This window comes from Erythrolamprus reginae, chromosome 1, assembly GCF_031021105.1.
Source record: "Erythrolamprus reginae isolate rEryReg1 chromosome 1, rEryReg1.hap1, whole genome shotgun sequence".
In the NCBI taxonomy this organism is placed as follows: Eukaryota; Metazoa; Chordata; class Lepidosauria; order Squamata; family Dipsadidae; genus Erythrolamprus; species Erythrolamprus reginae.
The window spans coordinates 350,920,691-350,936,107 of NC_091950.1; the positions used below are offsets into that span (position 1 = coordinate 350,920,691).

A 15,417-nucleotide genomic window follows, 5' to 3' on the forward strand; every position below is an offset into this window, starting at 1 on the left:
TGAAGGTTAAAGAGAATAAACATGTAATAATATATATCAAAAAAAGGATAGAAGAAAAGATATAAGAATAAAATACGTCAATGAAGAATAGAGGAAAAGATATATGAATGGAAGAAAAGGTATATGAGATATAAGAGAGACAATTGGACAGGGGATGGAAGGCACACTAGTGCACTTATGTGCACCCCTTACTGACTTCTTAGGAACCTGGAGAGGTCAATTGTGGATAGTGTAAGGGAAAAATGTTGGGGGTTAGGGGTTGATACTACGGAGTCCAGTAATGAGTTACACGCTTCGACAACTCAATTGCTAAAGTCATATTTTTTACAGTCAAGTTTGGAGCAGCTAATATTAAGTTTGAATCTGTTGTGTGGTCTTCTGTTGTTCTGGTTGAAGCTGAAGTAGTCGTTGACAGGCAGGACGTTGCAGCATATGATCTTGTGGGCAATGCTTAGATCATGTTTAAGACGTCGTAGTTCTAAGCTTTGTAGACCCCAAATTGTAAGTCTAGTTTCATAGGGTATTCTGTTTCGAGTGGAGGAGTGAAGGGCTCTTCTGGTGAAGTATCTTTGGACATTTTCGAGGGTGTTGATGTCCGAGATGCGATATGGGTTCCAGACAGATGAGCTGTATTCAATGATGGGTCTGGTGAAAGTTTTGTAAGCTCTGGTGAGTAGTGTGAGATTGCCAGAGTAGAAACTATGCAGGATCAGGTTAACAACTCTAGAAGCCTTTTTGGCGATATTGTTGCAGTGGGCTTTGGCACTTAAGTCATTTGATATTAGTATTCCAAGTTCAGAAAATGCCCTTCTGGTTTGCCCTTTGTGCCATTGTTGGGGTTTTTTTGAACTCCAGGGTTTCAGGAAGCTTCCCTGAACCCTCCAGAGTGCAAAAAACAGCACAATGGGTAAACCGGAAGTGCATTTTCCAAACTTCCAGTTTGCCCATTTGGTCATTTTTTCATGCCCTAGGCTTCACTGAAGCCTGTGCAAATGTGCAGGCATGGGGGTTGTGCACATGCATGGAGGCAGTGGCGAGATGTGCATGTGTGGTATGGGTGGGAAGAGGTGTGGCCATGTGCATGCAGGCAAGCATACTCACATACACCCAAAGGAAGTGCCAAAGTAATTCCACAGCAGCTAAACTTAGCTTGGCAACCTCCTGACTGTCAACAACTCTGGGCAGCTCATAACAATGGAGGAAATTATAAAAACATCAATTTTGGAAAGATTAAATGATTTTTGTCTCTTTCTTTCATTTTCAGAGTGTGGGAGAGCAATTCCAGGTGTTCTGAAAGGTACGAAAATGATGAAATTGTACGTAGATGAATCTCAAGACAAATTCAAAGGACAGTGCTTATTTTTTATACGTGCTAGAGATGACTTGGCTGTGAATGTTAAGACAATGCATGAGGTATTTTTATCTTCTTTCTCATTATTCCCTCTCATCAAAAAAGCAAGATCATCAAATTTAAGAACAATAATAGAAATAAGGCCCATAAATTATAAAGAGTTTTAATTCTGGGTGAGTCCATAGTTATTTGATTTGAACCACATAAGCACCACTTTTTTGTACTTGGGCCCTAGTGTCAGATGTAAACATTCAAGCCACATTGATTGCATTATGACATTGCAATACAACTTCCTCATTTGAACCCCAACCCATGTAGATGCCGCTGGTGGACGTAATGTTTACATACTGCGTTACTGCGTCTCCGACATGGGCTGGTTTACCCCTCAGTATTTAGAGCAACCTTCTGCTGGCCCTCGGCGCCTCACTGACCAACAATCCCCGGGATTGATGCTGAAGTTAGTGCCTGGTTAGTGCGGACTGCAGTCTTGAACCCGTGAGCTCCATGTTATAGTGTCATAGAGTTATAGTGTCTGGGCTTACAAAATCCAAAAAGTCTTAATGTGATTTATTTGCTGTATGTATGTATGTATGTATGTATGTATGTATGTATGTATGTATCTATGTATCTATGTATCTATGTATTTATTTATTTAATTAATTTGTATGCCGCCCCTCTCCGCAGACTCGGGGCGGCTCACAACAGTAACAGAAAACAATATGTAATACAAATTCAATAATTTGAAAGTTAAAAACCCATAATTTTTAAAAAAACATGCAACAACATACCATACATAAACAGGATAGGCCTGGGGAAGGTATTTCAGTTCCCCCATGCCTGATGGCAGAGGTGGGTTTTAAGGAGTTTGCGGAAGGCAAGGAGGGTGGGGGCAGTTCTAATCTCAGGGGGGAGCTGGTTCCAGAGGGTCGGGGCCGCCACAGAGAAGGCTCTTCCCCTGGGACCCGCCAAACATCATTGTTTAGTCGACGGGACCCGGAGAAGGCCAACTCTGTGGGATCTAATCGGTCACTGGGATTCGTGTGGCAGAAGGCGGTCCCGGAGATATTCTGGTATTGTTAGTAGAGTATATGACCAGAGCAACGGTAAGATTCTTCATAATTTAGGCACTATAAAATACAAGGAGAAAAATTCTTCTTCTTGCAACATAAAGTTTTATTTTAATGAGAGAGTTATATTTATTTTGAAATGTCAACTATTGATTTGATTCCTTCCACATCTAATAATCATAGTATTTTAATCTTCCCTGTTTAGGACATATTCTATTCATCAATGGATGGAAGTGAAGGTCTTTTGCTTGCCATCAAAAATACTTTGGCAACAGTTTTTTTGCCTGCCGTTCTTGCCACAAACAATTGGGGTGCTTTAAATCAGACCAAGCAGGGTGAACTTGAGAAACAAAATTTCATCGAAACCTTAAACAGATATTTGGCATTTTTGGATGGTAAGAAAAAATAGATCAAACAAACAGACAAATAAGCTGACCATTACATTTTATTTTTAAAAATAATTAATAACTTGATGTACTATCTAATATTATATCCTGATTCTTATTTCTATCCTGGCTAGCCAAAATAACTACTGATGGGGACAGAAAAGAAGAGCTAGAAAACTTGATTGGCTAATCAATGCCATACTTTGTTCTGTCCCTTTTAAAATACAGTTATCTTTCTGGGAATCCAGTAAAAATCATTAAAACCTTGTCTGACAATATTAAATGCATTCCCCCAAATAGAGTTGGGAAGAACATAATACTATAAAGGTTACAAGTCATAGCTCTCTTGCTTCAAATATGAAAAGTTGATTCTTTTATAGTGTTCTGTCAGGCTCTCTGGTAGACTCCTCCCAAAAATTCACAGGTACAAATTTCAGACACACACACGTTTGGAAATTCAAAACAATGTTCTTTATAATGAAAATTCACTTAACCTAAGCCCTCTTTTGGTATAGCAAAGAGCACTCATCTCCAAACAAACTGGTAATTTGTACAAGTCCCTTATCTGTACAAGTCAAGTATCTGTGACACTTAGCTTGCAGCTGTGAGGCAATTCACAGTCCTTCTTCTTTCACAAAGTGAAACACACTTTGCTCTGGTTTAGTTTCAAAGCGGGGAAAAACCAGCACACAAAAGGTCAAAGTCAGTAAAGCAGTCACGAAACACAAGGATCAGATAATCCTCCACAATGGCCAAACCCACAGGCTGCTATTTATAGCAGCCTCACTAATTACCACAGCCCCACCCAACCACAGGTGGCCTCATTTTCTTTTATAATAATGTCTCAGTTGTTGTTGCCTATGCATCGCTCTCCGCATGCGTGGCTGTATCATTAACTCTTGTTCTGAATCCAAGGAGGAGCTAGATAATTGATCTCCTTCTGAGCTGTCTGCCACACTCTCCTCCTCCCTGTCACTCATGTCTTCTTGGTCAGAGGAGCCTTCATCAGCCGATTCCACCAGGGGCAAAACAGGCCTGCAGCATGTGGATGGGGCAGGAGCTGGGCCAGAGCTAACCACAACATATAGTATATGAAAAGTTATAGTATATGAAAAGTTATTATGACTGAAATAAAAAACTGGAGTGACCCAGTATCATATGACCAAAGGAAAGCAGTGGATTGTCAGAGCATTTTAGCTCAGGCAAAAATTACAAGTGAAGATAATTTCCATAACTCAAATGCTGTACTTGCTTTTGTTCACTTAACTGAAGAATCTTACTCCAAGGCCATTCCTAAAGATTGCAGAGAGGTGATCTAAAGCAATTCATATTTGTATTATATGTACAGTTCATTCATTGTCAATTCTACAGAAATCATTTGCCTATGTATATCACATTCCTATGACAATTAGTTTAATAAGGCAAATGCTTATTAAAACTTTCTCAGTGAGTGCTTTCTCTGGATTTACCCTGACAACAGTATGATTATTCAATTTCTTAGATTTTAAGTAAGGCTGTTGTACTTACATAATAATAAATTAAGTATTTATTTTATTTATGTATTTACTTTGTCCAATATCCAATAATACACAATGAAGGTTATAGATGATATAGTAGAGAAGAAATACAAGATATAGGAGAGACTATAGGACAGGGGATGGAAGGCACTCTAGTGCGCTTATGTACGCCCCTTACTGACTTCTTAGGAATCTGGAGAGGTCAACCATGGATAGTCTAAGGGTAAAATGTTGGGGGTTAGGGGATGATACTACGGAGTCCGGTAATGAGTTCCACGCTTCAACAACCCGATTACTAAAGTCATATTTTTTACAGTCAAGTTTGGAGTGGTTAATATTAAGCTTGAATCTGTTGTGTGCTCTTGTGTTGTTGTGGTTGAAGCTGAAGTAATCTTTGACAGGCAGGACATTGCAACATATGATCTTGTGGGCAATACTTAGATCATATTTAAGGCATCGTAGTTCTAAGCTTTCAAGACCCAGGATTGTAAGTCTAGTTTCGTAGGGTATTGTGTTTCGAGTGGAGGAATGAAGGGCTCTTCTTGTGAAGTATCTTTGAACATTTTCAAGGGTGTTAATGTTTGAGATGCGATATGGCTTCCAAACAGATGAGCTGTATTCGAGGATGGGTCTGGCGAAAGTTTTGTAAGTTCTGGTAAGTAGTGTGAGATTTCCAGAGCAGAACCTACGTAGGATTAGATTAACAACTCTTGAGGCCTTCTTAGCGATGTTGTTGCAGTGGGCTTTGGCACTTAGATCTTTAGTTATTAGTTTCCCGAGGTCCTTGACCGAGTGGGGATTATCTGTGATAATTTGTTTATTAAGTTTGTATTTGAAATTCTGATTCTTTTTGCCGAAGTGTAGGACAGAGCATTTGCTGGTTGAGATTTGGAGTTGCCATGTGTTGGACCACTCAGAAACTGAGTCTAAGTCTGTTTGTAGAGTAGTTATGTTACAGTGGTGTTGAAGAGTTTTACATTGTCTGCAAAAGAACACAGTTGCTTGTGATGAGATTGCAAAGGTCATTGATTTAGAGAATGAAGAGTGTAGGTCCCAGTACAATACGTTGGGGGACACCGCTTTTAACAGGGACTGGTATGGATATGGAGCTTCCTATTTTGACCACTTGTTGCCTGTTAGACAGAAATGCAGTAATCCAGCTGTGGAGGGATCCTGAGATGCCATAGGATTTGAGTTTTTGAAGTAGTTTGTCATGGACCACTGAATCAAAGGCTTTGGAGAAGTCAATATAAATTGCATCTATAGATTTTCCTTGATCAAGATGAGTTGTCCATATGTTTTTGCAGTGAAGGAGCTGTAGATTGCAGGATAGTTTTTTTCTGAATCCAAATTGTTTGTTAGAGAGCAGATTATTAGTTTCTAGGTGGAAAGTAATTGATTGGTTTATAATTGATTCCATAACATTACATGGGATGCAGCATAGTGATATTGGTCTGTAGTTATCGTCAAGAGAGGGGTCTCCTTTTTTGAAGACGAGGATGACCATTGCTTTTGACCATATCTTAGGAAGTGTGCTGGTACTGAAGGATTTTTCAAAAATTATGCTTAGTGGTCTAGCTATAGCAGAAGAGAGCTTTTTCAGAAAGTATGCACATAGACCATCTGGTCCGACTGATAGGGAAGGTTTAAGGTCACGTAATGCTTTTTCGACTCGGTCTTCAGTGAAGTCTATTTGGGTTAGGTCATTGAGAGTGTTTGAGGTGCGAGTGATGAATTTGGGGGATGAGCCGTTGCTGTTGACAAAGACAGAGCCTAAGAATGAATTGAGAAGGTTAGCTTTGGATGAATCATCATGGTATTTTTTGTTGTTGGGTCCTTTGAAAGGTGGGATAGGTCTAGAGTCCTTGAGTTTGTTGTTGACAAAGTTGTAGAAGGCACAATTGGATTTGGTGCGTAGAAGGTTTTCCTCTTGTATGCTGTGGTAGTTGAGACATTCTGCTTTTATTTGTTTGCATATGTTTTTATAACGACTTTTGAAGTTTACTACTTGTCCTTTTTTGCTTTTACACCAGAGATATTTTTTTAATTGTAATTTTCTTATTGAGATGAGGAGGTTATTTTGCTCAGTTGAGGCAGATGCAAATAGTACGTAAAGTCTGATGATTATTTTCATCTCAAGCAAGAATGTGTTGCAGAGGTCATTCATAGAGTTGCAATTAGAGAATAAAGTTTGCCAGTTTAATGTTGAAAGATGGGCATCAATGAGTTCATAGTTCGCTTTTTTGAAGTTGAATTTCAGAGTCGCGTTATTTGGGTGGATCTTAGTGTGGCTTAGGTTGAGGCTGAAGTTTATCATGCTGTGGTCACTGTTGGAAAAGGTTCTTTTATTTCCAAGCCATATATTGTACTTTTGCTGTTGCAGAAGATGAGATCCAGACAGTTATCTAATCTAGTATTGCCACTTACTAGTTGGTCAAGTCCCAGACTGGTGACTGTGTTATATATAGTAGAGTAGATAGGTTCAGTGCTACATTCATTTAATGTCCAGTTAATATGTGGTAGGTTGAGGTCACCATGGAAGATGATGGGATGTGGGCAGTGGGTAGCCCACGTTAGTAGTGCTGATAATTTGTTTGCATGTGCGATGTCATAGTCAGGAGCTCTGTAGCAGAGTAAGAAGTAAATTGTGGTATTTAGGGATAGATCATAGACAAAAGTTTCAGGGAGGAATAGATCCTGCGCAACTTTGATGTTTTTAATGTTTAGAGATTTTTTTGTAAAATATAGCTACCCCGCCTCCTCTGCGGGATTTACGGTCATAACGAGAGACAAGATAGTTCCTTGTTGTAATAATGGAGTCTGGGTAGGATGCATTAAGCCATGTTTCACAGACAAAGATAATATCAAAGACTGAGGAGTCAAGAAGGAGGAGGAATTCTGACATCTTATTGACTATACTTCTAGCATTTAATAATTTGCATTTGAGATTGGTTTTGTGTTGGGAGTAGGTTTTCGGTTGCTTAGAGGTAGTAAGGGGCGCACTTTCCTAGTCTTTGTTTGTGGTGTTAGGGATGACATTTTGTTTTTGTTGTTGTAGTTCTGGTTGGTATGTGTCAATTTGTTGTTGTGAGATGGTCGGTTGGAAGACATATGGTGGTTGATGAGAGATGTTAGGCTGGAAGATGTAGGGAGGATTGTGGGTCCTGGATTTGATGCATTCTGTGCAATAGTTGATGTATAAGTTAGTTTCACTCAGGTCGAGGTGTCTCTTTAGTTCCGCCCTTAGTTCACAGAAGCGGATACGTCGAAGTAGCGAAAGGTCTGGTCTGGATTTGAGTTTGTTGAAACTGATGTTGTTTCTGGCTATGTGGTTAATGGTTTTGATAAAAAGCTGTTTTGCAGGTTCATTTTTGCAGACAACTTTGCAGAATCGTGATGCCACTGTGCCATCACTGAACTTGTGCTCTGGTCCATTTCTGGAAACTTCTAATATATCTTCTGGGGTGAATGACTGAGAGAGCAGGGCCGCCATCAGGAATTTTGGGGCCCCATACAGCCTAAGTGTCTGGGCCCCCCCTCCCTTCTTCCTTCCTTCCTTCCTTCCTTCCCTTTTTCTTTTTTTTTTCTCTTTTGGTTTTTTTCCCCTTCCTTCCTTCCTCTTTCTTTCTTTCTTCTTTTTCTTTCTTTCCTTTTTTCTCTTCTTTTTCTTTTCCCTCCCTCCTTCCTTCCCTCCCTCCATCCTTCCTTCCTTCCTTCCTTCCTTCCTTCCTTCCTTCCCTTTTAAATTTTCAAACTGTCTTCTTCATATTCCTGGCTGAGGAATTCTGAAAGCTGCAGTCAACTGTCTTCAGCCATTGTCCAGCCCTGTGCTATGGACCCCTCCCTCCACCCCCTGAAGAGGCCGGGGGCTTCTTTCCAAAGCCAGTGGCAGTGATGCCAGAACCCCCTTCCCTGGGGATGGGAGCGGGGGGGGGGCTCCACTGGTCTCCCTCAACAAGACCTTCCGCAACACATCAGCCCTGCTGGGCAGGCCTCTTAGCCCCACCAAAGAAATGGGGGTTAAGGAAGACCCCCACCCCCCACCTTGCCCCAAACACTGGCGCTCTGCATAACCCATGCGGGGGCTTTGGCTTCCCCTCTGCAGAACAGAAGCTGGGGACCTCTCCCTCCACATACACTGGATCCCTATGGCCCATCCGAGGGCTGGCAAAATAGGTGTGCCCCCCCCCCACCTGCTTTTCTATCTCTCTCTCTCTCTCTTTCTCTCCCTCTCTTTCTCTTTTTGTCTCTCTTTCTCTCTCTACTTTTCTTTCTTTTTCTCTTTTTCTCTCCCTTTCTCTCTCTCTTTCTCTTTTTATCTCCCTTTCTCTCTCTTTCTCTTTATATCTCTTTCTCTCTTTTTTCTCTCTCCCAACCTCTCTCTTTCTCTTTCTATCTCTTTCTCTCCCTCCCTCTCTCTTTCACTTTCTCTACCTCTTTCTCTCCCTCTCTCCCCTTCTCTCTTTCTTTCTCTTTCTCTCCCTCCCCCTCTCTCTTTCTCTTCCTCTTTTTATCTCTCTTTCTCTCTTTTTTCTCTTTTTTCTCCCTTTCTCTCTTTCTCTCTCTCTTTCTCTCCCCCTCTCTTTGTCTCTTTCTATCTCTTTCTCTCCCTCCCTCTCTCTTTCTCTTTTTATCTCTCTCTTTCTCTTTCTCTCTCTCTCTTTCTCCCCCCTCTCTCTGAAGTGGGGAGGGCCGGGTTGGCATCAAGGGAGCTCGAGACGGGGTGCAAAAGCAAACTACTCTGCCGGCCCGGGCCCACATCGGAAGGAAGGAAGGAAGGAATTGTAAAAGGGGCGATCAAGAGAGGAATGGGTGAATGAATGGACGGAGGGTGGGAAGGAAGGAAGGAGGGAGGGAAGGGACAGGAACAGAGGGAGGGTGCAAAGTAAGCAAGGAAAGGTGTGAAAGGGGAGAGTAAGAGAGGAAGGAGTGAAAGAAGGGAGTGAGGGAGGAAAGAAGGGAGAAAGGAGAAGGAAAGCAAGAAATGGAGGGAAGGAAAGAAAGAAAGAAAGAAAGAGAGAAGGGACAGGAACAGAGGAAGGAAGGAAGGAAACTTATGAAAGGGGAGAGTAAGAGAGGAAGGACTGAAGGAAGGGAGGGAGGGAAGAAGGTAGGAAGGAGAAAGAAAAGAAGAAATAGAGGAAGGGAAGGTAAAAGAGAGAAAGAAAAAGAGCAAGAAAGAGAAAGAAAGAAAAAGAAAGAGAATGAAAGAGAAATAAAAAGAGAGGGGGAATGAAAGAAATGGAAGGAGGGAAGGAAGGAAGGAGAGAAAGAAAGAGGGAGAAAGAAAGCAAGAGAAAGAAAAAAGAATGAAAGAGCAAGAGAGAAAGAGAGAAAGAAAGAAAAAGCAACGCAAGAAATTGTGATTTTTACAATTCCCTCCCCCGCTCCCCACAAACCAACTACCCCTCTACCGCAAGGCGCCGGGTTCCCCTTTCTCCCTCGTCCGCATCCTTGCGGCGGGGACTCACCAGGAGAAGTCTGGAGACCCACGCGGCTCCTCTGGAGGCCTTTCGGAAGGCGCCGGCGGAAGCCCCCATGGCCGGCGCTGGGTGTGAGGGAGGATGCTTTCTGTGCGGGCGGAGGCCCACCCTCGCCGGAAGAGCTGGGCAAGGGACGCCTCGGGGAAGGAGGGCAGGCCAGGAAGGGAAGGAGGGGGCTGGCGGGGGTTTAGGGAAGGGGAGCCGAGGCCAGCCTTGCAGTAGTCGAAAGCCACCAGGAGAAGACTGGGCTCAGCAGTAGAAGCCCCGGGCCCGCCCCCCCCCATTATTCAGGCTCTCTTCGGGGTTGGGGAGTTTTGGGGGGGCGCCGGGGCCCAGGGCCCCCCAATTTTCCAATTTTCCCCGGGCCCGGGACAGCAGTCCCAGTAATACCCGTCTATCGGCGGCCCTGTGAGAGAGTGATTGTTGTTGACGGATAATGTTCTGTATTTTTGTTATATCAGGTTCGTCATTTTCTTCAAGGCCGAAGAGGATGGCATTTCGCCGTTTTTGTTCTCTCTCCATTGCATCTTTGACAAGAGTAGAGAAGTACTTAGTATGTTAACTAGTTATATGTGTGAGTTCAATCAGAGCTCTTTATGCTTTATGCTTTCTCCCTTTTGCTTTTTCAGCTCTTTTGAGACAACCTCCCCCACTCCCTTGGAGATCTTCAATTCTAGTTTTCTTACTGACTCCACAATGCCTCTCAAGAAGTCACTTTATCTCTCCTGTGATCTGTAACACTACCTCTGAGGCTACTCTAAGGATCCCATTTCTTCTGCTTCTGACCTCTTCCTTTTACAACCCTGTGAAACCAGATTCTTAGCACCCAAATTAACTTCTTAGATTCTGGCAAGCTGTGATCTATATATATCTGTATCATTGAGATAAGATTCTTTTATTTTATTTCATCTTTTCATTCATAATATTTGCCAGGTGTAGCACTACCTGAGAATGTGCAGACTTTTAAAAAGGACATCTTACATGGTTTCCCTTAGCATACAAACTGTTGTACTGAAACAGCCCATGAAACAAATGGTAGAAAATGTTCTTTCTCATTATACATAGGTGCTAGAGTGAGCATCGAGGGAACTGTTCAACTGAAAAAAATAGATAATATTGACTTCTCCAAATTTCAGTCTTTTGAAGAAGTGACAGCGGCAGCAGCCAATCCTGATATTGTACATCAATTGGAGGATGCACTTATGATATGGTACAAGCAAATTGAGCAAGTAAGCATCTTCTGGAACCCTAGAGAAGCTGAGGCGTATGTATGAGAAACATAGTTTTTTAAAAAGAGCCATGAAGAAGTGATTTCTGTAGTATCTTTTTCAGCACAGAACTGTTCACTGTAGTGGCCAATCCCATTATAAAATACCGCCATACCTTGACAGTTCCAAACTGGCGAAAACTGGTTTATGTCAACATTCCAAACATGCTTTTTAAAGCAAAATCTTTTCTAGATTTAACCAGGCATTTGCTTGTGTTACGATTTTTTCCCTGAAGGTTTAGGAAGATGGTTTTCCTTTGATCAAGATAAGAAGTTATTGCCTCAGATCAAAACAGGTTGGTGCACCATTTGCTTTTGGAACTGTTGTAAAGGCCAATAGCTTGAATGGTATGCAACTGTATTTCAGCAAATCAAGTATTATTTCAGCCGATAGTTAAGTATTAATTGAAGATGGCAACCTAAGATAGGGATTTCAATGAGCTAATTTTGGACATCTTAAAATAGTAGAAAACTATTAACTCTGATGAAAATAACAGTTGTGATGATGATGATGATGATGATGATGATGATGATGATGATAGTGGTGGTGATTAGTAAGGAACAGCACTTGTAAGATTTCCAAAACACGTATGTGCTCCGTAGCTTAAGTTGCAAGATGAAGGCAGCGGCTTCTGTGCTGCAGGCACAGGGATTAGAGTGATGCAAACAGCATAATAAAGCCTCACCCTTTACCTACATGCAGCCTGGAATGCAGCTTGAACATGGTATTGTATCCCTTATTTTTCTGAGGAAAGCAGGCAGGGCCTACAAACGCCATTGGAACAAAATGTCACGTGACAGTCTTGAATGTGACATAGCAATACAGGCATAATACTTATCTTGTACAAATTTAACATTGACAGGTTTTGATTGAGAGTGAACAAATGAGAAAGGAAGCTGATGACTCTGGTCCACTTACCGAATTAGAACACTGGAAGCGTATGTCTGCCAAATTTAATTTTATTATTGAGCAGATTAAAAGACAACCTTGCAAATCTGTCATAAATGTTCTCAATGTTTCACGTTCCAAAATTATAAAGGTAATTCTTAGTTGTTTGGTGTTTTTTTAAAATAAAGTTTTAATGAGTTTATACGGTCTATTTCAATATACCCCCATTACCTTTTTTAAATAATATAATTTCTATGAAAATTTGTGGTAAGAGGCAATATCTAAACAGCCTGGAATGAGCCCAACAGGTTAAACAGGTTGGGCCTGCCTTGCACTTGGATGGGAGGCTACTAGAATATCATACTAGACTAACCTGGGAAGAAAAATAAAATAAAAATACATTCATATTTTTGCCAGGAAATGCAATAATCAAGAGTTAAGCTTGTCTCTGTACCTCCTTAACTTCAAGAACATGTTATCACATGTTTGGAGTGTTACACATTTTCTATTTACTTTAATTGATTCAGAATTAAAGTGGAACATCTGCCTGGTGTAAATCTAATTGGTAACATAGATTAGAATTGTGACATTCTCATAAGCATGCACTTCAGAAGAAGTATTTGTTTTAATTTAAACAGTTAAAATGATTGCATCAATCCAATGGTATGACACATAAATTATGATCTAGATTAGGGTGTCAAACTCATGTCATCACAGCAGGGTCATGTGATATATATTGGGACTTTTTCCCCCTTCGCTAAATGGGGCTTGGCCAGCCTGTGGTCCAGGAGTTTGACGTCCCTGATCTAGATGTAAAGATCAAGTAAGTGAGATCAAAGTTGTTTTGTAAATAAAAGACAGAGGGCAGTATTTTAAAGGCCAAGTAAAGAAACTTTGGGAGAAAGAGAGCCGCAATTTAAAGCTGGGCCCTCAGATACATAGAGCCAAGACTGGCTACTGGTTGGATTGCTTCTAAGTCTCCACAATAAATCTACTTATCTAACATGTCTGCTTGGAAATGAGAAGTGGGTAGAATTAAATGGACATAGTATTTGGCACAAAGCCTCGATTCTTCAAAAGTTGGACTTAAATTCATTGGCTTGTAGTCTCTGTGTGCGCTAGTGCTTAGATGTAATGCAGTTATTTCTCAAAGTGCCAGAACTGCATTTGACAGCATTATGATTTGGTTGACTGTTTGATACTACTGCCATTATTTGGCACAACTGATTTATTCTAACATTCAGAAACCTGGGGCTAACTTATGGCAACTTTATTCAGATATGAGTGTTAATATTTTTGGGAAATCCCAAGTCCAACTTTTTATGACTGAATTAAAACAGCTTTTAGAACCTGGCGATTTGGAGAGGCAGCCAATGGATTGCCACTGCTCTCAGCAGGCAGCATTATCAGCAGAGGCCCTTCTATTTTTTCATTCTATTTCCACAATCTTGAATTACCTGCATAGAAGTGCATGAGTGCATTGTAATTAGTGATGGGCGAACCGAACCCGCACAATTCGGGTCCGTACCGAATTTTGCGGTGTTTGGTATGCCGAACACGAACACGAATTTTTTTGAAACTTCGGGTAAAGTTCGGGGTCGCGTTCGGCGTTCGGAGCTTTGACATCACCGGCAGGTTGCTAAGGATGCCAAGGTGATCACTTCCTGGATTCCATGGAATCCAGGAAGTGATCACTTTGGTGTCCTTCGCAACCTGCCAGTATACGTGACGTCAAAGCTCCGCCCTCTTGGTGGGATTCCCCATTCGGGTTCAGGTTCGGTTCAGGTTCGGCCGAATTTTGCGTAAAGTTCGTCCAAACTTGCCGAACCCGAACACCGTTGGGTTCGCCCATCACTAATTGTAATACCACTTCACTAGTATGAAATCATTCCCCTTCAGTCTACATAAGTGCATTCATATAGCATAGCAATGTCCTAATATATTATTGTGCTGCCTCAGCACTCAGAACAACTTACAAGTCAGCATAACTACTTTGTCATAGATGGCACCTATCTAATGCCTTCTCCCTGTTATACATGGTCTTGTGACTTCTATCCCTGATAGCCTTCAGGAAAAATACTAAAACTTTTCCCCAAGATACTAGTGCCAATATGTGGATAGAACTGACGTAAGTGGCTGGTGGATGATGTGGCTTTTATGGGGCCTCAGTCTTGTTTGTTGTTTTAAAAAGTTTTCATTCTGGTAGATGGGGAGCTACTGAATATAAATTTATTTAATAAGTAAACAATATAATTTTGTTGCATATATAGTATAATCCCTAGTCTCTTTAAAAAAAAATATTTTTATTATTTTTCAAGAGACAAACATCACAAACAAAACACATAACATAAAAAGGAGCTACAATCGCTCCATTCAAAATAGAAGTCTTCATGATACAAAAAGGAAAAACTATTATTAATTAGATCAATTCAGAGAAGTAAAAAATATATGTTACATTTCTCTATTTATAGACATACCTAATGATAAATTCAAATATTTTTTTAAAAAATCATTAAACATTTTTTTTATTCAACCAACCCTCTCCCAAATTTTGTAAAATTCTGATTCTTCTTGATTATTTAACCGCCTCGTCATCATGTCCATCTCAGCACATTCTATAATTTTCCTAATTACCTCCTCTTCTTTGGGAGGTAGTCTCATAGTGAGTGCAATCACTTGTGGTAAAATGAAACCATTTTCTTTAAATAATTTATTAATAGTATGTAATTATCAAGATTTTGAATCTGTATGCTTTTAAGTTCCTTCCTTCCTTCCTTCCTTCCTTCCTTCCTTCCTTCCTTCCTTCCTTCCTTCTTTCCTTCCTAGTATAGCTATAATGTAATTATATTTCTACTACATGAATTCTGCACATTTTATATCAGTGCTTTAAAAGTTCAACATTTTGTTTTTACTATAGCTATGGCGAGAACTGGATGCCAGAATAACAGATACAGCAAATGAATCCAAAGATAATGTTAGATATCTATATACACTTGAAAAAGTTTGTCAGCCACTCTACAATTATGATTTAGTGAGTAAATTTTGAAGATGTCTGCATACAATTTTGTGTATATTATCTAATTACATTTTCCATTATAGTATATGCAGTAAAATAAATGGCTTTTAAATGTATATCATAAGCAGAAAATTCTAAATCTAACTATAATCTAGTTATTCTAGTGTCATAAAATATCTTACCTTTAGGTACAATTATTATTAATTGATGTCTTACAGCTTTCTGTTGGTGATGTAGATTTAAATTAATTGTCAAGACTGGGCTTTAGATAGGGATCTAAAATAAGGAAGAAATAGACAATAATCCAAATTATAACCCAGATTGAAAGGAGGATTTGGAATGCATTCATATGAAACACAACAGGAAATAGTTGAAAGAAAATAATTTATAAATTACTTGTTAATAAGTTATACTTTATTATTTTTATTGGTCTATTGTATA

At 40.3% G+C, this 15,417-nt stretch overlaps 1 protein-coding gene across 1 annotated transcript in view; it reads left to right on the forward strand.

Moving 5' to 3' along the window:
- The window catches only part of DNAH8 (dynein axonemal heavy chain 8), a 159,680-nt gene that overhangs the window by 6,615 nt on the left and 137,648 nt on the right, over positions 1–15,417 (forward strand). The window contains exons 4-8 of the mRNA XM_070727251.1: positions 1,265–1,413; positions 2,624–2,813; positions 10,870–11,033; positions 11,935–12,111; positions 14,878–14,991. Coding sequence (XP_070583352.1) covers positions 1,265–1,413; positions 2,624–2,813; positions 10,870–11,033; positions 11,935–12,111; positions 14,878–14,991 — 794 coding nt within the window. The remainder of the gene's footprint in view (positions 1–1,264; positions 1,414–2,623; positions 2,814–10,869; positions 11,034–11,934; positions 12,112–14,877; positions 14,992–15,417) is intronic.